Source organism: Conger conger, chromosome 2 (assembly GCF_963514075.1).
Source record: "Conger conger chromosome 2, fConCon1.1, whole genome shotgun sequence".
NCBI classification, from domain to species: domain Eukaryota; kingdom Metazoa; phylum Chordata; class Actinopteri; order Anguilliformes; family Congridae; genus Conger; species Conger conger.
Window position 1 is genome coordinate 48,953,290 of NC_083761.1, and position 26,470 is coordinate 48,979,759.

At 41.8% G+C, this 26,470-nt stretch overlaps 1 protein-coding gene across 1 annotated transcript; it reads left to right on the forward strand.

Annotated features, from left to right (window-relative positions):
- The first annotated feature begins 13,649 nt into the window (after window positions 1-13,649).
- On the forward strand, window positions 13,650-25,880 carry LOC133122744 (LIM domain-containing protein 2-like). The gene is made up of 4 exons (XM_061232891.1): window positions 13,650-13,818; window positions 24,897-24,941; window positions 25,272-25,408; window positions 25,704-25,880. The coding sequence occupies exons 1-4, from the start codon at window positions 13,816-13,818 to the stop codon at window positions 25,855-25,857; spliced, it is 339 nt and encodes a 112-aa protein (XP_061088875.1). The 5' UTR covers window positions 13,650-13,815; the 3' UTR covers window positions 25,858-25,880.
- Window positions 25,881-26,470: the final 590 nt, after the last annotated feature.

Here is a 26,470-nt window from a genome sequence, read left to right on the forward strand (position 1 = left end):
CATTTGTTTCACCTGTCTCCCACTTCCTGATTGTTTCCCACACCTGATTGTCATTTCCCTCTCTGTGTATAAAAACCCCTTTGTTAATTTAGTTTGTTGCCAGATTGGTATATGTCCCGACCATACTCTCCAGTGTTATTTTCTGATTGATTCCTGTTACATCCTGTTTTGTTCTAGAATTCCGTCTTTTGCTTTACCCGTCTGTCTTGTTTTGAACCATAGTTTATTGACCTATTTTGGCCTTTCGACTTTCGTTTCCAGATTCTGTTTTTGTTTGGCTTGTCCGTTTGTTATCGGCCCTTTGCCTGTGACTTCAACTTCGTTTTTGGATTGTCCCTGCTATCTGTTTCCTGGTGTACTGACCCTCTGCCTGGACACTTATTTACGAACTGCCTATGAACTCTACTCTATGGTCTTGCTACTGGGTCCTGTTGTTCTGAACCCTGACAGTCTTATTTATAATCATATTAATTATTATGAATAATTATAATATCTTACTATAGGTTCAGATTATAGACTGCTACAATGTTCAAATTTGTTATTTCCAGCATCTGGAATAAAGTATGCAAATGAGCTCATTTACATATTTTGTCGTAATTGATCTTTTCAAGTTCATGCCTCATGATACTTGAAGTATGTAATGAAATGATATGAAATGATCTGGTAGACAAAATATAAGTTTTCGGTGGAACATAACCTCAATACCACTACTTAGATATATTGTAATTTGCCTGTATGTGAAAAATACTGTATTTTATTAATGATTCAAACACCATGTGACAAATTTATTCTTTATTTTTTTCCCAAAAAGGGATTTGCTGTGATTGGTACATTGAGCCTTTTCCTATAATGTTTGAATAGGTTGGAGAACACAATTGAAAGGATATTGAACCAATCCTCAGGATCTCATGCAGATCCTTTATCCTTTAGGTTTACACTTATGGACTACCTTCAGGCCACAAGATTCATGTAGCATTTAGTCTGCATTTTACATGGGCAGTTGCTTTCACAGAATCATTTCTGTGTTGATTTGGAGGTATATTTGGGTTCATTGTCTTATTAGACAAGTTCTACTGACGATCTACCTCAACTGTTACCATCTTAACCGATAGCCCAGCAGAGGATGGGCATCCCCTTAATAGGCAAGTTCCTCCTGAAATTTCTTCCCATTGGGGAGTTTCATCTTGTCACTCTGAGGGTTTTTCTCCCCACCAAGAAAAACAATGTTTTTCTTGTTACTCTTTGAGGGTTTTTTTTTTAACCTCATGTGCTATCTGGGGGCTTAGGGCTGGCATTTCACATTTTTTCTTCCCTTCTGTTACTCTGTAAAGTGTCTTTGGGACAGTCTTCTGTGAAAAACGCTATACAAATAAAATTGAATTTAATTACCTATAGCAGAGTCATGGCTTCCTGGACAGGCAACCAGATTTTTTGCTAAGATATTGTGGTAGTTGGTGGAATTCATGATGCTGTTGATCTTAAAAAATGCCCCTGGACCGCAGACAACAAAACAGCCCCAAAGCATCAATAATGCTCCCATATTTGATAGGGTCCCTCATGCTGATGGTTTACATGGACAAACTTCACATCTGATCATAGCAGTTCCATTCAGAGTTTTGGTGACATCTGGCAAGCCCAGATTCTTCAGTTGGTTGCTGTAAGGGCTTTGTACAAGAATTTCAGAAGCTTTTGGTGAGACGGGTACATGGGGGGTTGGACCCAAAATGCACGACTCAGAAACAGGGGTGTAATAAATCCCGTCAGGGCTTTATTCAGGGAGTGTCCAGTGAGCATAGTAAAAAAAACAAGCAATGTTCATACACGTAAAATCCAGCCAAAACCAAAATACAGTACCGAGGGAGAAGGCAGTCTCGTAATTGGTACACCATGCAAAAAGTCCGGTAGCCAGGAAAGCTATCAGCGGGTCAGAAGTACAGGCAGATGGTAGGCAGGCTCAGGGTCGATGACGGCGCAAGAGTCAAGACCGAAGTCTGCTCCGCGGGGCAAAAGCACAAAGACAGCAGGCAAAGTCATGGTACAGGCAGGCAATGGTCAACAAAACAGAAGTCAATAATCTTTCAATAATCTTTGGTCAATAAACAGGCTTGGATTGTAATGGGTAGATAATGGCTTGCCAAAACTGCTTAAGCGGTGCACTGACAAACAGGAGGCAACAATTTCACAAAGACAAGACATGGAACTGAGCTTATATGCAGGTGTAGACAGGTGTAGACAATTAGCTTGAGAGCAGCATGAGAATGGAAATCAGGTGTGGAGGATTGACAAGTTAACGAGATAATTAGTAATCGTTAGTAATAAACCTATCCTGCCCTAGCGTTAGTAAATTAGTAAATTACATGCACAAATAACGTAAGGTAACATGAACACATGGTTAGAATGTTAGTATTACCCAATCCTGATCTAGCGTTAGTAGATTAGTAAGAAGACAAGGGAAATTGAAACAATTAGGGAAGCGTGAGTGACAGAAAGGGAGAGAGAGAAAGCAGGAATGAAGGTTTGCAGAAAGACACAAAAACATGTATGTTAAACAATGAACAGAACCACATAACATGAAACAAACATAAATCATGACATAACAAGTTCACAACTGTGACAAGAATAAACTACATAATGTGACATGACAAGACTAACAATAAAATCGTAACAATAACTAAACATGAAACATAACATGACATGAAAATGAAACATAACAAGTAATAAAACATGAAAACGTGGCGTGTCTAGATTAACATAATATGTGACATGACAATAACATAACTAAGACAATGACTAAACATGAAACGTGACATTTGGTGTGGAGTTGATGTTTTATGGCGTTTGTAACTGGTGACCCCAGGATGCAACTGAACTTTGCAGGTCTTGAACTTTGATCCTTGGGTTCTTCTTTGCCTCCCTCACCATTTTCCTCTCTCAGTGTATCAGAAAATCCATCCATTTTCGAAGTAGACAAACAAAATAGCTTCAACGCTGCCCTCCTCCTCTCCCCCGGCAAAGTGTCCAATGATGTATCTTTCAGCAGTCTTTTCACATTTCTGTGTTTCACCTCATGCTCATGCCCACCACGAAAACCCAACAAACAAAATTTGGCGCTGTCCAGATCCAGAAAGTGGAGTTGGCAGGGAACTTGAATTCCCCCAATTATACAAATTGTTTAGCCAAATTTGTATATTGTTATTATCACGCATAGCATCCTACCTGAACCAATTGCAAAATGTCAGTTCGTTTTTTTGTGGCTCATATCCTACAAAATTTTGCAATGGAAAATGAGGAAGCAGGTTTATATATCTGTTTGAATAAAAAACCAACATGACTAAAAAAGCATAGCAACTAATCATAATATCATAATAACATAATAACGCTTATGACAGAGCTATTTCATCAACACATGACAACGACCCCTCCACTCCACATACTTCCGCTGGAGTGGAGGGGGAGTGGGAGTGAAGTACGGTGGAGTGAAAAGCAATGGGACCCACTGTGCATGGGGGCAATATGCACATTCATTCTCTTCCTGGAAAGTTTGCAACTGCTGATGTTTGATGTTTATTATTGGTATCGGTATGTTTATCCATAGGCGGCACGGATGGTGCAGTGGGTAGCACTGCCGCCTCACAGCAAGGAGGTCCTGGGTTCGAATCCCCGTCGGCCGGGGCCTCTCTGTGTGGAGTTTGCATGTTCTCCCTGTGTCTGTGTGGGTTTCCTCTTCTGGTAAAGCCAGACTATTGCACCATCTATATTTGCTACCGACTGCTGATGTTTTTTAAATCCACTATCTAAATGCATGGATGAATTTGCCCTCCTGTGGCAAAAGCATGAAGTGGTGTCAGATTACAGCCATAGTAATAGAGGTTTCCCACTAGCGTATGCTTTAAACCGTGCCCCAGAGGTTGTCACTATGAAATGCTTTTTCATAGTACAACCAAAGAGTATTTTGTTGAATACACTGATAGTGATCATCAGAAAAGTGAGAATTGGTGTCGAAGATATCCTTCTGAAAATATGCTAATTTGTCTTTCCCCGTAGTGCATACACATAGAGACAGTATGCATGTAGATTTATAATATTTAGGGGGTTCTGAAACTTCTGTATTCTGGTTTTCATTCCAGCCGCAGCTGCCATCCCTGAATTGTAATGGGCTGTTAATTGTTATGTTTCAAGAGGGAAAATGTGGACCCTCTTAAACCCACATTATGTCAGAAATAGTGCATAAAATAATGCATAACAATTATATGCTATGGCCTTCTCAGTCACCAGCTCTAATATTATGACTAAATGACAGATTGATTGACTTCTACGAGGAGGAGTGATGTTTTATTCCTCCTGTAAAACTCCACTGGTAGATTTTATGCTGTGAAGTACACTGTTATGTACGGTGCAGAGAACCCAGACGCAAAAATCGAAGTTTAATGTTCAGTGGTCAAAAGCCAAGAGATCCAGTACAAAGCCAAAAACGAAAAGCAGAAGAATAGTCGAAAAAAAACAAGCGAGAGCTCAAAATCCAGGAAATTACAGGGCGAAGGTGCAAAAGGGCAAAAACAAACTTGTAGTCAAAAAATACAAAACAACACGTCGAAAAACCAGAAAATCAGATGAGCAAACAAAACAAGAGGGCAAGGCAGGTACGGAAGTCAAGGCAAAGGGGTGTCTATCAAGAATCTCTATAATAAGGCTTACACACAATCGGCACTTACTAAGATCAACGTTCTGACAAAGAAGCATACTGAGACTGAGGTTTAAATACAAGAGGGAAGGTGACAATCTAGGCGGGGCAGAGGAAAAGGTGGGCTAAACATAATAGGGTACTAACATAATAACGGAAGGGAGACAAAAACGCGGACTGGATGCACGAAACAAACATGTAAAACATACGGCTCCGGATTAGGGAGTAGACATTTGCATAGTTTGAAGACGTAGTGATAGTTAGAGACAGGCGCGAACACTTCGCTGAAACTAAACGAGTAATCAGGGATAGCATAGGGAGGCAGAGTTACAGAACAGTGCAGAAATACTAAGAGATTGTGTTAGTGAGTTAGTTACGTGAATATTTCTAAACTACCCAATAAAAGTGATTGTTAGTTAGTTAGACAGACAGTAAGTGTATTAATCGGATTAGTACTGTACAAAACCTAGATTAGTAGTAGTTAGTAAGAATCGTGCTTTACAACATTTAACTACCAAGAAAAAGCAGGAAGTAAGAATCGCGAGTCTTAGAAAAAATGTTGAAAAACCGAAAACTACCGTAACCACCCAAATAGTGGGACACGCAGACAGGGGAGTGACTGGACTGGTAAACATTCAGACGCAGACATAACAGGGGAGGACAATGGAGAACTGTAATGGGAAACATAAACCAGGTAACTAAGAAAAACGAATAATAAACAAGACTAAACATGAAAACATACAGAACAAGTACAGAAACATTACATACACCCTGCATACTGGCCAGACAGTGGCCATTTTTTTGTTCCTATTTAAATATTGTTCAACACCAGTACTTTTATAGGGGCTGTCTTCAAATTTTTCAAAGATTCTAAAGCTCTCAAATGTGACATTTTGATAAGACACAGTTTTTAGCCAGTTCAGCTGAGTGGTATTATGGCCAGATTGAGAACTTTGATAAGATGCAGGGGGATACCACTACTTTTTCAGACAAATCCCAGGCAATCTTTATTTGCCCACAGCGAGACAGAGTCTCAGTTGAATGTCTCACTTGAAATATGGCATGTCTTACAACACTCTCCCTGTCACTGTTCTGCTTGTTCCTGCACTAAAAAGTATATGGGACTTCAACTGATTAAGTCCTTATAATATTGCCAATATAATATTGCCCGCAACCACTGTCTGGATTTTTTAAAGTAAATTCATTGATTCATTGTGAGTGTGAGTGAAGACTGACGTTACATTACATTACATTACATTACATTAATGGCATTTGGCAGACACTCTTATCCAGAGCCATGTACAGTTGATTAGACAAAGCAGGAGACAATCCTCCCCTGGAGCAATGCAGGGTTAAGGGCCTTGTTCAAGGGCCCAATGGCTGTGCAGGCTGTGCAACTTTGTGTCTCCCAGTCATGTACCTTAACCACTATGCTACAGGCTGCCCTATTTGGTCAATTTGCAAGCTAGCACAGCCACCAGCAACTGGTTTTCCCAGCATGCCCATCCAAGAATTTACTAATCCCTTCCCTAAGGAAAGGAAAGGGGGGTATGATGGCAGATTTTTCTCTTTTGCAGATCAAACCTGCTTGTGTAAAATGTGCCCTCTGCTGGAGACTACTCATATACATATATGGCAGGATCAGCCTACTCTGAGGAGTGCTCCCTGTCGTTGTGACCCTGACATCTGCCAGACCTGCCAATACCGGCCATGACCAGAGAACAGAAAGCTCTTAATGGCTAAACAATACAACTACACTAACAAGCCTACTACCGCCCAAAAGAGACCAACATCTGCAGCTTCCAAATAATGGCTGACTCTCTGACCATGAAGCTCATTTCCAGGCCTTGCTGAGAGATGTTTCTCCCTAGTAGATGTGGATTGTGGTTGGCTCCAGTATAGGCGTTTCAACCACTCTTTTCAATGTAAGTCAATGGTAACAATATGGTAAAAATATGAAGTCAATCAATTTTTCTTCACAAGAAAATGTCGTCGCAATTATTGATTTTTCTTCATCTAATGTCTCCCTACATGCCAATTTCTTAAAGTGACCGTAAAGGGGTTGGAAATAGTTTAAATAACCATCAATTTGTTGTATCCACAACACATCCACCAAATATACTAAATCCAAGTTAATGTGAATACCTATATTAACACACATTTCAAGCCAGACATGAAATCTGTATGTAATGTGCCTCATGCAAGAACGACTCATAGGGATAGATTCTATCTTAAAATTACTCTAAATCTAAATCTCTTAAAATGAGTGATTTAAGATAGCTTTTCTAAAACCAATTTTCTAAAATTATTTAGATTTTTTCCTTAGGTAGGACCAATGTTGTGAGTGGTCCCGACCTGTTGTATGAGTCATGTCATCTCAAATGTTTTCCGAAACATATTTTAGTGGACGGTTTAGGAGAAAAAAGATGAAACAATTTTAGTTTTATAACAGTATAACAATAATAGTCGTATTAAAAATGAAGTGGCTCACACTAGTATGAGCGACTCGTATTAAAGAAAGAGACATTTATGATAAGAAAATAAGAATAATAAGAAAATGTTCTTGCTTGAGGCCCATTGTCAGGATTGTATGTATTTATTTGCCATTAGGTCCAGACCCTCGTGATATCTGCACCCAATAGCTCTGATAATAAATTGAACTCCACCTATTTAATGCCCACATAGGAATACATGGAAATAAAAAAAAACTTTAAGTTGATATTTCAATGCATTTGATTTCTCAAATTTCGCTGATCCTTAAATCCATAAATAACTGCATGCATACAATGTAGCCAGAATCCATTCACAGATTAACTTTTACAGTAACTATAATTTATTGTGTTATTAGGACAATATAGTCATACTTTGTGGATGAATCAGGGACAGTTTGCTTCACTACCCAGTCACACTATGAGCTGCACTTCATGCCCATACTCGGACTGGCAATCTCCCCACTGCGCAGTTTCTGGCTCCAAATTGTACGACATAGATGGGCCCAAAGACTTCACTTCTGTGTTGTCAAAACTTTTCACAACCCCATGATTCCACAACCATCAGCGATTGATGTCACAGGCACACGCTATGCTGAGTTTGACCCACCAGTGGAACCTTCCTTACCATAGCCTTCACATGCAGTTGTCATCCCAGCCCTTGCATCCAGCAAGTATTGTTGCTGTGTGGCATAATGGGAATCGTGACCTTCCCATTAAAAACCTGGCTGCTGAGTCCATATTCTAAAAGGAGATTGAAGGGCCAGATTCAGATTCCTGCGTGATATCATTTTCCTCCTGTTGGAGCTTTACCTCCACTCTATACAGAATAGAGGAAGAAAACATATTTGAAAATGACCTAATTAAGACTGAAATGCTATCACTGATCCCTGTTCAGTTAAATATACTGGCATCAGAAGGTATTCAGACCCCTTCACTTTTTGCACACTTTATTGTGATTTCATGTTAAATTGTTAAATTGGCCATCAATCTACACTCAATAACCCATGATGACAAAGTGAAAACATGTTTTTAAACATTTTTGCAAATGTATTAAAAATTAAAAACTTATATAAGTATCAGACCCTTAATTCAGCATTCAAGCATTTTATCGAAACCCATTTGACAGCAATTACAGCTTCAAGTCTTCTTGGGTAAGTCTCTACAAGCTTTGCACACCTGGATTTGGACAGTTTATCCCATTCATCCTGGCAGATCCTCTGAACCTCCATCAGATTGGATGGGAAGCGTCTGTGAACTGCGATCTTCTGGTCTCTCCACAGATGTTTTATGGGGTTTAACCCTTCTATTGTGTTGGGGTCAAATCAGGCCTGTTTTCAAGTTAAGATGTGTAATAAATACCATTCTGTTTTTAGTATTGGAACAAGGCTTCATGATATCCTCAAAAACAGCTATATAAACAGAACAAATTTGATTAAATTCTGACGGTCTCCATGGTGTTAAATATGACCTGGCAGAGAATATTGGCTGTTGATAGTATGGCAGGCAGCAATTAAAAGTTGTGGGTACTTCTGTGGAACTTGAACGCACACACACACACCCTCTCTCTCTCTTTCTTGTGCTTGCTCTCTCTTTATCTGTCTGTCTATCTATCTATCTATTCTTCACATACCCAAAAAGAATACCCCTTGCTCTGTCATCACAACTGCTCCCCTTCAAAATATTATTCCCACATACAGCATCAGAAGAACTTTTTTTGTCACAGACAAGCACGTTACATATTAGCTGACACTTTTTATCCAAAGCAATTTATTAGACTAAGCAGAGGCCAATCCCCCTAGAGCAGGGGTCGGCAACCCTGGTCCTGGAGAGCCGCAGGGTGTGCTGGCTTTCGTTGTTACTTGGCATTAATTGATCAATGAAAGCCGTTGATTACACAGTTAACTCACCTCACCTGGTTTCTTGGGTCTGAATCGGCTGCTTATTTTAAGGTGGAAAGCCAGCACACCCTGCGGCTCTCCAGGACCAGGTTTGCCGACCCCTGCCCTAGAGCACTGTGAGGGTTATTGTGGCTACACCAGGGCTTGAACCACCAACCCTCCAGGTCACCTTAGCCGCCTTAGCCATGAGGCTATAGTATACAGAATCATCTTGTGGGGGCATGGCATTAATGATACTAATAATACTATAAATAATTAGATTTTTTTTCCAGCATGTGCAACAGATTCACTGTATATGAGGTTATTAATCATTTCTGACAATGATAGGAAAGGAAAGTGTGTCCTAATATTAGTCCTTAATAATCAGCTAACATAATTGCCCCTTGTCTTCACTATAGGAAATATGACTGAATTTAGACCTTTTCTTTCCCGAAAATTAGTGGTATATTGTAAGGTAAATGGTCGGGAATACATTTTAAAATGTCTGTATGGTTATGAATGGATAATAAGCTAGTTATAGTATGTTTTATGTGCCGCTCTGAGAACCCAAACGCAGACCACAGGATAATCCAAAAATTGTGTTTAATAGTCTGAAATCGTAGCCAAGAGATCCAATACAAAGACAAAAACAAAAGGCAAAAGAATAGTCGAAAAAACAGACAAGGGGGTCAAAAATCCAGAAAATCAAAAGGCTAAAGTACAAGAGGACGAAGGCAAGAATCAAAACCAGAAAACAAAGCAGAATGTCGAAAACCAGAAAATCAGAAAGGCAAACAAAACAAAAGGGCAAGGCAGGCTCGGAAATCAAGAGGCAAAGGGATGTCTACCTAGAATCTCAAGAGTTAGGCTTATGAGGAATTCGGCACTAAAACTGATCAACGTTCTGACAAAGAACAATGCAGAGACTGAGGTTTAAATACATGAGGGAAGGTGACAATCTAGGCGGGGCTGGGAAAAAGGTGGGCTAAACAAATAGACAACAGGTGGGGAAACATAATAGGGTAATAACATAATAACGGGAGGGAGACGAAAACGCGGACTGGATGCACGTAACAAAACATGTAAAACATACGGCTCCGGATTAGGGAGTAGACATTTGCATAGTTTGAAGATGTAGTGATAGTTAGAAACAGATGCGAACACTTCGCTGAAACTAAACGAGTAATCAGGGATAGCATAGGGAGGCAGAGTTACAGAACAGTGCAGAAATACTAAGAGATTGTGTTAGTGAGTTAGTTACGTGAATATTTCTAAACTACCCAATAAAAGTGATTGTTAGTTAGTTAGTTAGACAGACAGTAAGTGTATTAATCAGATTAGTACTGTACAAAACATAGATTAGTAGTAGTTAGTAAGAATCGTGCTTTACAACATTTAACTACCAAGAAAAAGCAGGAAGTAAGAATTGCCAGTTTTAGAAGGAATGTTGAAAACCCGAAAACTACCGTAACCACCCGAATAGTGGGACACACAGACAGGGGAGTGACTAGACTGGTAAACATTCAGACGCAGACATAACAGGGGATGACAAATGAGAACTGTAATGAAAAACACTGACCAATATCAAAAATGAATAAATAACAAGAATAAACATAAATACATACAGGACAAATACAGGAACATTACAGTATGAGGTAAAAAAAAACAATATTGGATGATAATAATTATTTTTTGTGTTTTGTGCCGAGCTAAAGCATGGGCCAAATTTGAACCGGCAACTCAAAAGGTGCTTGCAACTTTATAACATATTAGGAAGGTTAAGTCTTGGCTTTGGCTGGGCCACTCAAGGACAGTCAGAGACTTGTCCCAAAGCCACTCCAGTGTTGTCTTGGCTGTATGATTTGTTCATTTTCAAGCTGAAAGGTGAGCCATCACTCCAGTCTGTGGTCGCATCCACTCTGGAGAAGGTTTTCTTCAAGCACCTCTCTGTATTTGGCTGCATTCATCCTTGCCTCAATTCTGACCAGTCTCCCTGTCCCTGCCACCACCATGATTCACCGTTGGGATGGTATTAGCCAGGCGATGAGCAGTGTCTGGTGTTCACCAGACATAGTGCTTGGAATGCAACAAACTGCCGTTTGACAAACTCCAAACTCAAGAGTGGATTCCGTCTAGCCACTCTACCATAAAGGCCTGACTTGATGTCCTGATTGCTGCTCAGCTGGGCTTCTGAAGCTCTGATAGAGTGACTGTTGAGTTCTTGGTCACCTCTGTGACCAAGGCCCTTCTTTCCCGGTTACTCAGTTTGGCTAAATCTAGTGTCCAGGAAGAGTCCTGGTGGGTTCAAACTTCCATTTCACAATTATTGAGGCCACTGTGCTTCTGGGAACACTCAAATCTTTAGATATGGTTTTACCCTTGCCCTGATCTCTGCCATGCCACAATATTATCACACCTTATGTACACAGGTATGTGCCTTTATAAACTATGCCCAATCAATTAAATTTACCACAGACGGACTCCAATCAATTTCTAGACACATCTCAAGTATAATTAAAGCAAACAGAGTGCCACAGCAAAGGGTCTGAATATTTATAGAAATGAGAGATTTCAGTTTTTGATTTTTAATAAATTAGCAAAGATTTCTAAAAACATGTTTTCACTTTGTGGGTTATTGAGTGTAAATTGATGGGCAAAATGGCAATTTTATCCATTTAAAATTAAATCTACAACACAATAAAGTGTGCAAAAATAGAAGGGGTCTGAATACTTTCTAAAGCCAAAGATACTCCCCATGTTCATTGAAAATCTTTTTGGTTGCAATTATTATATTTCTGTGAAAGGGCCCTAGTCATGAGCCATAATGTATAACTACAGCAGATATGCATCATCATGACAACAATGTCTGGGAATATGTGGTCATTTTTCCTGTGCAGTTATTTGTAGAGTGGAAAATACCGTATACCGTAACATACAGTATAACAGTTATACAAATAGACCCTTACAGATATAAATCTTCCAAAATTACATGGTTGTCAGCACTGATGTAACACTTGCCTACCCCCACACTGGAATTTCCAGAACCTCTCCAGATGGTAGACCTTTCTCATACTCACTGATGACCCCTTATTCCCAGCACACACACACACACACACAGATACACACACCCATGCATGTGTGTGCCGTGCACACACATACGCCCGCTGTCACACACTCCTGTCACACACACACACATACAGACACACACATGCATGCACATACACCCACTGTCATACACTCCTGTTTGAAAGGAGCCCTGTGTACATCTGGTTTCAATGAGAGGAGTCAGAGGTCAGGTCATCACTATCCTTGTGGTTTGCAGAGAATCAGCTACTGGCACAAAGCTACAGAACTCCCTCTTCCTAATGGTCACATCCAGGATCTCCTGGAAAATACAGCAGCCCAAGTAGGCCTACTAAACTGCACAATAAGCAGTTTACGCTTTTCCTTCTTCACAGTCATTTTCAGTGAGTTTGTTTTCTCTTTTGTACAGCATGTGCTTTTTTATGGAGTCTGAATTTTAGGGTAGAAAATCCGTAAGGATAAAGTAAAAGTAAAAACAATATATATATTGTCAATATACTGACAATATATATATTGTCAGTAATATATATATATATATATATATATATATATATATATATATATATATTACTGACACAATTAAACCCATTAGGTATTTTGGGATTTTCCATCATTAAAATTCTTCTTCTTCTTCTGCTTATTATTATTATCCATCCATCCATCCATTATCTGAACCCGCTTATCCTGATCAGGGTCGCAGGGGGCTGGAGCCTATCCCAGCATTCATTGGGCGAAAGGCAGGAATACACCCTGGACAGGTCGCCAGTCCATCGCAGGGCACACGCACCATTCACTCACACACTCATGCCTACGGGCAATTTAGACTCTCCAATCGGCCTAACCTGCATGTCTTTGGACTGTGGGAGGAAACCGGAGTACCCGGAGGAAACCCACGCAGACACGGGGAGAACATGCAAACTCCGCACAGAGAGGCCCCGGCCGACGGGGATTCGAACCCAGGACCTCCTTGCTGTGAGGCGGCAGTGCTACCCACTGCACCATCCGTGCCGCCCATTATTATTAATAATATTATTATTGTTGTTGTTGTTGTTGTTGTTGTTGTTGTTGTTGTTGTTGTTGTTGTTGTTGGTGGTGGTGGTGTGTTGGATTCTTTGTGTGAACCCTTAATTATGCGTGTACATGATTAATAGCAGGCTACGAACATGCACGTTTTAAATAAAACGTACTATCCAGGTAATAATTACGATAAGTGTAATCACAATCCATATCTGCCAAATTAGATGTGGCTATGCCCTGTTGTGGCTCCTTTCAAAACGATTGCTAAATCAAAATAGCTTATTTCGATATGAAGGTAAAATGCAAATTGCTCACTCAAAACATGACTGCGTGCTGAAAGAACAGCCTTTTGTAATTACTGCTGGGACCGCTGTCGATGGACGAGGGCACAGATTGCAAATTCGGGTGAGGTAGGAGGAGGAGAAAGGGGCTGTGACTGTGGCCAATCGCGTACAACATCCTGCTGATTAAAAAAGAGAAGAAAAAAATAGAGAGAGAAAGAACAAGCTGAAGAAGCCGGTTGGCACACTGGTAGAAGTAGAGTGCATCTGCATACTATAGATATCTGTATATGTAAGGTCTAACGAGAAAGCCATCGACGAAAGCACTCTGAGCTGACGCGTGGATCGTGCTCCTTTTTTAACCGTTGACAAGAACTACACAGATGGTGAGTCGCTCCTTTCTTGTTTGCCTCTACGCCGATAGTATGCTACAGTCAGTGAACCTTCTACCGCTCTCTTCCCTTTATTTTTTGTGAAAGGAGGTGATGAGGTGCATGCATTCGTTTAGAAATCATTGTAGCTAGCTATTGTATAGGCTATTCGGTATTTAAACAAGCCATGTCTGTCGAGGAAAATGTATTCAGTACAGAAAGCGCGAAACAATATTTGCTTTGAATGCATTTTAAATAAGTTAGCTAGTCCAAAGCAAGGTGTCCATGTTTATGTTGGCTACCTTCTTTGTCTTAAGACACATCGTAATAAATTGTGGTTTCTTTTCAAAGCTCATCTTGTTGTATTTAAAGAGTTGCTTTTGCTAACCAATTTGGTACAGAAAATAGAAGGTTGAAGCGTGCACTACCAATTGGAGCTTCCGCTTCTATGAGCTTTGACTTGCGGAATGGAATACGTAGTCCGTGAGATGCTGTAGCCTAATGTACTTTGTATATTGTGCTATTATACTAGCCTACCTGGGTCTGCAGATGACCGGTGTCAAAGCAGCGGCATCGTTAACGCCGGTCCCCTAGGTGCTTCTACTGAGCTCCGTCGTGAATGGTAACACAAAGGCCATGCATTATTTAATCATTCATGCTGAACACCGCTCTACAAAGAGCCTGGCATCTTCTCTCCTGAGCTATGTCCGTTACATAAACGGCTGGCGGAAATAAACCGAGGAGAGTCTCACTAACTACAGCAGATCTTAATATGTTGGATCTGAGGACAGCAATAATAACCAACCTTGGACAGTATATAATCGAAAGTAAAGTAAACCGGTTGTTGCTGTGCTGTGTTGTTGTCTAACTCTTTTATTATGAAGTCTGTCCGAACTCATCAGCGCGATGCTGAATAAGATTGATCAGTTTCCCACATTAAACTCAGTTACTTGTTATACAACGCAGATGCATAGCTTTCTCTGACTAAATATGTACAGTGATCCTGAGACTATGCAGGTTACCAGCAGCAAATCTGTATGGATGTGGATTTAGAAGCCACAGAGTGACTTTTTTTCTTTTTCTCTTAAGTAAGTCACTAGGCAGTTGGTATAAATACCTCACACACCATTAATTTGCCCTACTTCAAAGTGACAGGCCTCTATTCCACTCAGGTAGAGTCACTAGTGAAGACCTTACATTGGAATGGAGAACTGCAGACTTAACTTTACAATGTAGGTTCCAATTTGCCTCTTGCGCTACTTTTCTCTAGCCTATGTGGAACCAGCAGTCGACATGAACATTTGGATAAACAACAAAGGCAGGTTCTTGTTTAACCTGTTTTCTTTTTGTCGTTCTCACTGTTCTCAGTCATTATCATTTTTGCACTGTGCTTTTCGCTCTCATTTCTTGTTATGTGCTCAGACTTTTTCTGCCTGGTGACTGTCCAGTGCTTAAGTCCACTGCCGTGAGTTAGCTGGGCAGTTTATTAACAGATGTTGGTTTTGACGTGGAGCATAAACATACATGATTTATTTTATGTGCAGCAGTGGCATATTGGTTAAAGTGCTTGGCTTGTAATTTGACCTAAACCCTGCTTGATGCGGGTTTTAGGTCTCAATGGGAGAGTTTTGTTGTCCCCCTTGATAAGGCAATTGGTGTAATTGCTTTGATAAACTATAGTTGTATGTATGGGTAATATGTTTGTAGAAATACTCTAAGCCAGCCCTGTAATGGGCTCCTGCTAAGCAAATCAATAAACAATTTTAATGTTTGCAAATAAGCACAAGGAGTATACAAAGTGAAGCTGTGGGTTGTGGCTTCTGCATGTAAGATTGACCAATTTAAAATTAATTTCACAATAAATACTTGTTTAAATGTTTAAAATAAGTTGTTTGAACAAGGTCTGTGTGGACGTTTCATAGCGGTATACAGGGACTGCAAGACAAAGGGCTAGGAATTCCCACCATATAGCCTGCATGTTCCCAGTCAATCATCTGGGGGCTCAAGTCTAATTTTGTATCCTATTCAACTAAATAAATGCATGATTCAAAGTAGGGTTCATAGTTTTGGGTTTTCCTTAGGTGTGCTAACAGGCTAAAACAGTCAGTAGTTTAAGATTGTTCATATAGTTCCTGTGCATGTATACACACACACACACACACACACACACGTACCCACTTACTGTTACAAAGGGACAGACTGGTATGGCTGTGAGACTAACAGACATTCATGGCTTTGAGCAACTAACCAGCAAGGCTTTAGTCCCTGCTCAGCCAGGGGCAACACTGTTTTCCTTCACACACTCAACTATCGGCCCGAAGGTTTTGCTCTTTTTTCGTGGCGAAGTCACTGGCTCGTGTCTTGCTCTTACTCCTAGAGAGTGACATTACATTTAAGAAAAGCACACAATTTCAGCGACTGGGAATTCTAGGCATACTTCATACAAACAAGGTATAGGCTTTTACGGGGAGAAAGAGCTCCAGGTGTTCTTGTGACAAATGGCTGCTTGATTCCAGAGAAAGGCACTCCTACTATGGACAGTATTTCCCTTGTAAATATATGAGGGCAGGTAGCCTAGTCTCTTTAAAGCCCCTTGACATTATCATTGCACAATAAACATGCCATCCAATCTGCCTCTGCCATTTTATTGTACTAATACAGGCCTGGTCCTCTACACTTTCTGTCACAAATGTTTAGTCTGTGAGACTTCAAGAGCTGAGTGAAAATTTGATTGTAATGCAAATGACATGTGCCCTCCAAAAATAAAATATTTGTGCAGCAAATTCCTTGGTAAAAAACATTTTTTTCCAACTGTGTTTATTCCGTCTGTTGTCTATTTATTTTGAATTCTTGCATGCTTGCTTGCAGCAGTTTTTTTTTTTTTTGGTAGAATGTCCAGTGAGCAGTATTTAATTCGAGGTGGAGATTCTGTTTAAATTACGCCTTTCAAAACCCCATTTAAAATGTCAATACTATTATGGTTGCCAGTACATATTGACAGATATGTACAATTCATACCTCCATGCTGGGAAAGATTAGTATTTTACATATGCAGCATTGGTTTGGAGCCCTACATTAAGATTTAATTCACTTTTATTCACTTCTAAGTATTCTGGGAAATGTGCATTACATGCATTTTATTTCATTCTTTAGTTCTTCTCTTGTTGGTGACTGTGTACTTCTGTATTTGTGTACACATGGGTATGTCTTAAATGGCTACTAAAGAATTCAAGACTTTGTATTTGTATGCACTACAGGCTTTTGCCAGTAATTCAATTCTGACATTGGATACAGAATCGCAGGCAAAGGTGTCAAGTTGCTAGCTAGCTAGTTAGGCTAACAAAGGTCCTTGCCGTGAACACAGATTGAGCCTTAAAGCACACTCATTTATAGATTGAGCCTTGGTCAGGGTATAGCCTATCATTACTGTAGCTCACTCTTACTGGGGGTTCACAGTGGTGCGTCTAGCCTCTGCATCAGCACCCCTACACTTCTCTCAAGAAAAAAAAAAAAAAAAAGCTTAAAGTGGGATCTAATGGACACCAATTAGGTGTTGGTTCCACAGTAGAGAAATGTGGCTATGAAGGGGGTGCATTTATGGGCAAAGCGAATATGCCATTTTCAGGGATGACTGCATTCCGGTTAATATATGTCCTCAAACACATATTGATTGTGACCAGACTTATCCTGTAGGCTTTTTAATTTACTGCTTGCATAAAATTTTGCCAGTTGCTGTAACAAAATATCCAATCCGGGTGATTTTTATCTTTCAGCCTCCTGAGATGGATAAAGTACAGGATAGAACGAACCTTATTTGGGTTGAGATTCCAGCACCTCATGCCAAATCACCCCTAATGGGGCCCTGCATGTACAGCTGGTTTTGGGGCAGAAAAAAAGGTCCTGCTGTCTTTCACCAGTAGGGGGTGCTATCCTGTGGTCTGAGAGGATACTGTCCTGCCGGGTAAATAGGGAGAGGTTCTTTGCCCTTTCATCAAGAGACATTCCTTTAGATTGGTTGTGGGTCAGACAGGATGGAGCATGCTGTCCTTAAATCATGGCCCTGGGACAACTATGGTTGTGAAATACTGAGTGATGGTATCAGTGTCTCTGCTCCAGGCTGTTTTAAAATTTCACATCAAAAGATAAGCTTGCTGGGTTTCTACAAGTTTTGAGTCAACACTCAGTCAATGACAACCTCTTCGATATTGGCTTTTAGCAGAAGGCCCATGACTCTTCTGCTTTTGAGCTGCTAATGTCTTGCTTTTTAATTTGGCACTGGACTGACATTCTTTTATACTTTTGTGTACGTGTTGTTTGTTGTTCCTTGTGATATTTTCCGCTACACAACATACAAGTTGATTAAAACCAATAGCGATGGTGTGAGTTTCTCACTTTTCATTTCTAATTAATTTTACCCTGGTTAAATGGCTGTTTTCCAGTCTCTGCAGCTTTCTCTGTTCGGTTTCATATCCTTTTGTGTGACCATGTAGCATTGTCAACAGGTCCATGAACTTGCTTGGCAGGAAACGGCATCTAAAAGTAAAAAAGTAATTTGAAGGTGGTTGTGGCTATGCCGCCATACTTGGTCTTAATTCGAAATATGGCTGAATCAGTTTCCTTTTGTTTTCTCAAAGAATTGGTGTCCTTGTTTCAAACTGTTGCCTCAGTCCAGCAGGCTGTTTTTAATCACTGATTCATAGCTTTATGTTCTGGCGAATGTTGGCTGCAGGTGGCCTTATTCACAATGTGTAGTCAGGAACCACGGCTTTCCTTTGTTTTTATTACCCCCCTTTTAAGTTGTATTCGTAGCTGTGTAGAGATCACCCTTGTTTATGGACGAGGCAAAAGTCCATCGAACGAACCAGAGCCTGAACATAAAACGTAGAGAGACATGCATCCTGATTCTGCTGGATTCTGTTTGTGTTCAGCATGGTGCATGTGGATCACTTGCCCCACGCAATGTAACTGGGCAAACTTTGATCTACTTGGGAGTGGCTTAGCGCAGCTAATTCCCTTAGACTCCTTAAGCTGATTCACAAACAGTAGAATCACAATTAGCAGGGGATGATCCTGCTACCATCGCCCTGCTCTCTTGCTGTGTGTTGCATGCCGGCCCTCCGGCTCCAGGTGTGTTCCTGCCTGCGAGGGGCACAATCGCACTAAATCTCCAGCAGCATGTCAGGACAGTGATCACTCGAGGCAGATTCCTCTGGCACCCTCTCCCATTCCTTCAGAGGTGGGGCGGCAACTTAAATATCTCGAGGGCATGTTTTTCTTGTCGCAACTGCACCTCTTGACGGAATACGACGTGGATATCGGAGGAATGTTCAGGTAACGCGAAGTTGTTTACTGTCGAAATACAGTACTGTTGGAACAGGAGAAGGTATGAATTATTTTACCCTTCTTGTGTTTCCCCCGTTTCTGCCAGAGGACATGAGGACCATGCACTGAATTCACATTAACAACATCGACCATGGGGCAAAGGTGTTCGCTCGTACCGTAGCCACAGCGGTCCTCAGCGTTTGGCGTATTTGCGGAGAGTGGCTTTGAACTTGCTGTGAAAGACATGACTGGCCAGTGAATGCCTGGCATTCCGGTCATCTCGGAGGCCCTCAAGCAGGTGTGAAGTGCTGTGTTAAAACAAACCACATGTTTCCTGTGAACACTTCCACTTATTTTCACTTTGAACACTGCATTTTAGTGATACGTTGGGAAATGTTGGTGTGATTCTAAAAGCGGGAGTCACAGTATTGGAGTATGATTCTGTCCTTTCTTGTGCCTTGCCCTGTCTTGTGGTGAAGCAGTTTTATCGCAGTGGCTGCTCAATTTATTTGTATCATTTTGGATTTTGCAACAATACACATATTAGTGTCCTGAGTTTCTAGCAGGAATACTGTCAATACTTGCCAATTAACCGCCGCTTACAAAGTCACCTTCGTCCATTTGTGTCACTGATTGTACTGCCAACAGGTTACTCCTAATCAATGGCCATGCCCACCCTTTAATTAAACTGGATAGATGATTATTATTTTTAGTCAACTGTTGAATGGAATTAAAATCTGGTGGAAATATTCTCCTCTTCTGTGCTGAAATCAGAGCAAAATGGAGGGAGTTGGTCTGTGATCATTGTGCTTTCACACCTCTTGCTGAGCAGGACTGTCACTCACATTCTCCAGGAGAGGGAAAGTTTAGACCGGAATGGCTAGACTGAGCCAGTCATTATATAATATGTAGAAGTACAAGTTCAAAAGTATACATCCATATACTGCAATAGTTTCTCACAGGAAAAATTTCAGTCTCATACACGGGTAGAATCAAGACAAAAAAATTTTTTTAAGTTTAAAAAAGAAAATAAATTTGAAGCCATTTCCCATAGGATGCTGAGACCATTATTGGGACTAAATTATGGTCTCTGAGCTTTTTTATTTCAGGAGCCACAATTTTGACATTTTAAAATCTACATCTGAAAAGCGATTATTTTACTTTGAAATTGCATTCTGTATGAGCAGAGTGCTGAAATGGTAAATGGACTGCATTTATATAGCACTTCTATCCAAAGCGCTTTACAATTAATGCCTCATACACACATTCATGCACTCACACACCAATGCTGTAAGGTTGCTATGCAAACCACCAATCAGCTCGTCGGGAGCATTTGGGGGGTTCGGTGTCTTGCTCAGAGGCCCTTGACACCCACTGACAATTACTCCATTTCAATACATGTGAATTAAGGGTTGGAGATCACGGTTGTAGAGACTCATGGGAGTGGTGGTGCCCCTGCAGTAGGAGTCTTTTGGTAGAGGAAATGCCCTGTGTCTGTGCTGGGATCATCCCAGGCCACACCTCCTGTTTTTGGGTTTGTCCAGTGTGCCTGGCCCCCACCCCTCACACGTTCACATCCAGTCCCCAGTCATCAGCAAGCCCCATTAAGCCTCTTGCAGATAATGCTCTTGCGCTCCACTTCCTGTTGGGGCTCCAGGGAACCACACAGGAAGTCAGATGTGTTATCATAACTGTCAGCCGTCTCAACACGAGACTCCGCGACGAGTGTCTTTGTACAAATAAGGCAAAAACAAGAAACCCTGTGAGTTGGCACCAGCAAAAATTGGACCGTTACTTTGTATATGTGGGTGGGCCTATGCACATGCTTGTTTCAGAAGATCTTAAGTGACAGCTGTCAGTCCTGTAACCGTGAAACTCTTTACATTGCAACACTGTTTGAGTTAGGATGAGGCCATTTCAACACAATTTCATAAGGCAATACTGTGTGTTCATACTTTTGCCCCATGAAGCTTGAAAAGCTTGCTGAATTTTATATAAATGCAGTTTAAACATTGTTTGGGGATCACTTTCAAAATGTGTTCCGGTAATTGAGTGCCCTTTGTAACCAGACGCATAGAGCTGTCTCATGGACATAATAAAGCCAGATGCTGCTTGGTGATGCAGTTTTCTTTTTATGCATAATCATTACGGTTCTTCACAGTTGGCCTTGTGTTCGGTAAAACTAACGGTGGCAAACTTCTCACGATGGTTAGAGCAACAGGAAGTGGGTGCTTGCAATGTCTGCACTTCTCCCCGTCTACAGGAAGCTGTTGTTCTCAAAGCCTAGTTGTCCGTTCTATTCTCGTAATCACCTGTGACACATATGGGGCTAAAAAGGGGCATAGTTTCAAAATCCATATTTTGCGAGATCATGTTTGTAGTTGTAGCATCTTTGTAGGAACATATCCATTTTATTAAGAGTGGAGAGTCTGCCCTCTGTATTTTTATTTTTAGCTTTACTGAGAGGGTTACTGATGGAGATGGAATGACGGTGCAGACAGTGCCATAGTAGGCAATCGACCACCTGGCCAGCCTCATGACAGTGGTTTAAATACGGGTTTACACTGCACAGTCTTCCCTTATTGCTTTGTGGTTTTGATCAGCAACGTTTGGTTTGGCAAGGTTGCGAAGACAGCAGCAGCAGCTGACGTCTCCTCCTCCCACTTTATTTTGCATGTGGGGGGTTGGTTGTCTGTGGCCCAGACTGCCCTGGGGGGGCTGTCCTCGCGCTGCAAAACATGGTCAAGTTGGCTAACGACAGCCCCCCCCCCCCCCCCCCTCCCCCCTCTGTCTTAGGACAGAGTCAGGAAGTGGTTGAAGCTACGCTCTAAATTGAATAAGACTCCAAATAAGGAGCGTTTTTGAATGTTCTAGAAGAGGAGCGAATGTAATTACGGCGGGGCCGAGGCCTTTATTGGAGGATGAAGTGGTTCCCCGGGGCTGCGCTGTGCTGACGCACGTCGAGCTGCGATCTGCGCCTGGCTGTCTCCGGGGGTCCATCTGTCCCCTGTGACACATCCCCTACACTGGGGCTGCAGCAGCCCCACTAATCACTCTCCCGTCTCTAATCCCCATGGCTCTCCCGTACGCTCCATATGTCTCCCGACAGCATCCCGGCTGCAGCCCTCCCCGTCGACGCTTCTTACGTGGTGATCGTGAGATAAGCCAGAACGTGTGCACAAGAAACGGGTGGGAGGGGTGGCTTTGGGGTTAAGTCCAAAAATCACCTTTTTGGTCGCAACTCGTGACTCATGTCTTTAGGTTTTGGTTTTCTGTTTTGCTATTTAAGAAATAAAGGAGGTGTGATAAACGAACGGTGTTTTGTTAAGGTTTGTGTAAGTGCCCTTTTCCTCCAAAAGACCTTTCCGTTCTTTCTGGAAAAGGTGCCTATTGAGTCTAATCCAGCTATGACTACCTTGAAATTACCAGCTACATTACATTATTAGACGATTACATTATTACTACCAACTGTCTTGAGGAATTGGGAGGTAATCCAAGTCTGTTTGGACTGTACAATTTACCCTCACTGAAAAAGTAGCGTTCTCTTTTGTTTCGTCTGTTTGACAACCATTTTACGTTTCAGCTGAAATCTCAGTTCCTCAGTGCTTAGCATATTCCCTTTAATGGCAGTACGTGGGCCGAGAAACCATCCGCTCATCAAAAAGGGTCTGATTTTGTTAAGCTTGTCAAATGTGAATCATCAGTCAATTTGACGTAGTTCCCTTCTTAAAGTGCCGTCCAGATTCTGGGATCTTTTCAAAGCCTTTTTTACGTCTACTTTCTTTTACTCGTTTTCATGGGGCTTGCCAGTATCTCAAGTGAAGGTAGACCATTCCTTTCAGAGGCTTTGAGTGGAGACAAGAGCATGTCCCAGCCCAGACAGCAGAAGTGCAGGGAGCTTGGGCAGTGTGTGTGAACCGTATGCGTGTCCGAGCTGCTGAGCTGCTTGTCTGCGTGTGTGCTGTAAACTGACCACATGCGAACTGAAGAGGCAGAAAGGAGTGTGCTGACGGAGATGAAATTCCACCAGCCTAATTCTGCTTGCACATCAAATTTATACTTGTTATACATTTGCAATATTATGCTGGATTTTGACTTGTTAAGACCTGGTGAATCTCAAGCTAGCTAGGTGCTTTTCCCACAATGTTTGTACTCAGAAACTCCTGCACCACAGACGCATCTGTGATTGAAATTCTGCTTGTTTGTCACTAACAAGCTGAAGCTTTCAGTCGCCTGAAAATAGAAAGGAAGTTTATAATGTGGCCTGCGCTGGCTGGTTTCACACGTAGTCTGCATCATAATTACAAATTACAACCTGAAAGAGTCGCACTATCCCTCCATCCACCTCAGTCATATGCCTGTCCAACTTGTGTGTGTGTGTGTGCTGGAGAGATGGCTCCATACCTTCATCCACAGGGCCACTTACTGTCAGGCTCTCATCAGGGCGCCATAAGCTGTTGCCATGGAGATGTCTATGCAAGTGTTGGCTTCTGGTTCTCAGCTTGTCGTCTGAAGTGATTGAACACTGATGGAGGACCAAAGACAGAGAGCCGGCATTGCTTGCGTAATTCCTAATTTGTATTGTTTGACTAATGACACTGATGCCTTTTGTGTAAGTGTGCACGCGTGTCTGTGACTGTGCAGTATCGCCCCAGCTCTGTGAGGAACAGCTTGCATTCCCAGACAGCTAGCTGATGGGCGAGCCGGAGTTTTGCAAAGGCGTGCAGAAATCCTGGCGAGACAAGAGCCAGATGGAGCAGTCCGAGAGACTGGACTGTAGTGTTGCAGATGGTTGACTGGATATGGGGCCCATATTTTAAAAAACCTTGTTCTCTCCCGTTTTATCGCATCGCCCTTTCACAATCTAAACACGGGCGATATTTTATGCAACAAAGCAGATCGGGGAGGAGGGAGAGGAACTGAAGCTAGGGGGGGGCTGTCACAGGACCTACAGTAGAGTGGAGGAATCGCCAGCCTCAGGGATTTTATTTGGAAAGCAATTAAAGCTCAACTCTGAGCCATTCTCCGAACTGATATTTACTTACAAAAACAAAACAAGGGTATGCTTCCTACGGCTACTATGTTATTTACTATCTTGGTCTGTGCCTGCACCATGGTATTTAGTATCTTGGGCTGTGCCTGTATCATGTTATTTGATACCTCGGCCTGTGCCCACACAAGGTTATTCGATACCTTGGCCTGTGCCCATAAGAGGTTATTCGGTAATGCTATAGCTGTAGTTGTGTAAAGGTTATCGCTCTAGTGGTATTTTGTTTTGTTACAATACAAATTGTTTGTGCGGTTAGCATAACACTTTTTCTTAAGGAGCCTTTTTGCCCTCTTGGTGATTGTATTTTTTTTTTTACTTCTACGACTAATGCTTCTATACGTTGTATATTTAAGAGACGCGCTGAATATAATCAATGTAATGTAATGCATCTTGCCAACAGGTTATTGATTGGTTAATCCAAGCGATGCTGCCTTCATACCAAACACCTTTTTGAGAGGATGGTTTCTGTTGGCAACGTTGCCTTAGGTCTTTGTTGACAGCATGAAATTGGTTTGATGCTTTTCCTTCACACTGACAGAAAGTGACAATGTGTGTTACCTTAAAGCTGTTGTGTGGCCAGCCATGCATGAGCTGTGGAGCTCAGCTTGACTGCAAAAGGAAAGGAGGGCACTTCAGTCACTGTACTGCTCTCCCCTGCTTGTGCCCATGTGACAGGAAGTGGCTTTGGGTCCCAACATTGACATTTATCTCCTTACTGCAGGACACCAGCACAACCCCTGAAGACAAACCGGTGCAGCGCTCCAAGGTACATGCCCCATCTCTTCTGTTGCCCCTGCCACCTCTGCCACTTCTTTCCCCCTGTGTCCCCTCTCCTACTACCTCTTCTCTTTCTCCTCTAACCATCTCTCAGTACTGCTCAGATTGTCTCAAACCTAAAGGTCAGGTGCATCAACACTTTTTAAATAATCTTTGAGAAGTCTCATGCAACAAGTGATTTCCATTCTCTGGAGACGGCTTCCGTATTTCAGAATTGAATGCATGACTGTTTGTGAAGCACACCATTATTTGTTATTGTTTTTGCACCAGTGTTAGACATGCTAAGTGCGTTTCTGCTCATCTACGTTCTGTGCTACAGTCCTTCGGCTTTAAGATGCAGAGGGAGCTGTGTTCGTCCTGTGAGAAGACGGTCTATCCCATGGAGAGGCTTGTGGCAGACAAGCAGATCTTCCACACGACCTGCTTCTGCTGCAAGCACTGCAACACCAAACTCAGGTGGGGGCTCTGTCCTGAAGCAGACAACCTCCACTCAGCCAGACCACTCGCTTGATCCTGAAATGTACTGCATTAGCTTGCCATCTCAGAGTAGGGAACCTGTCTGACAACAGTCGTTTTGATGGTAATCAGAAGGGAGTGATGCACAAAAGGCTTGCCAGATACATCCTCAGTAAAGATGGCTTCAGCAGAAGGGCTCATGTTTTGTGTGAATACTACAATAAAGAAGTTTCTGGAAAGGGGGTCCCTGGTCCTGCTAGTTTCCTGACCCTACACGCTTTGATCTTCTCCACAGCCTGGGGTCCTACGCAGCCTTGGAGGGCCAGTTCTACTGCAAGCCCCACTTCCAGCAGCTGTTCAAGAGCAAAGGAAACTACGACGAGGGATTCGGTCGTCGGCAGCACAAGGAGCTGTGGACCAGCAAAGAGCCCGAGACCAAAACTACATAAACCATGTCTGCCTCCCCCCCCGTCCACCCCCTGCCCCCACTCCCACACAACCGACACGCAACCAACACCTGCACGCCTTTCACATTCCAGCACAAGGGGGCACTCACCAATTCCATAGACTGGTCGGCTGCTTCAGTTTGTAGCTTGCTGAAATCGGGCATTGATTTCTTCAATTGGGTTTCGTGGCACATTTCCAAGTATTTCCATTTTTCATTGTGCTACAGCCAACAAATGAACAAACTAGCCAGTTGAGCAACTTCCTTTTATCTTTTACCTGAAATTATATATTTTTTAATTGTATAACACACCCTGATTTTATTATACCGTATATTTATCCACCCCCCAAAGTCATTTGAATGCTCCGGTAAATTTGTTTAAGGCAAGTTTTACTGGTTAGCATTCATTAGAATATTACCTGCAGCAATCGTGTCTATAGTGTGAGAGAAATTGTTTTATTAGAGATTTCAGTGCAAATTCTTGTTTTTACTCTCTTAAGGGACTGTTTCATGTTAATTATTTTTCATTTTAAAGGATCGTTTTTAACCAGCCAATCAACAAAATAAGACAGGGTCTTCTGTGTAACAAAGTGTGCAGGGAACATTTTGGCAGGGTA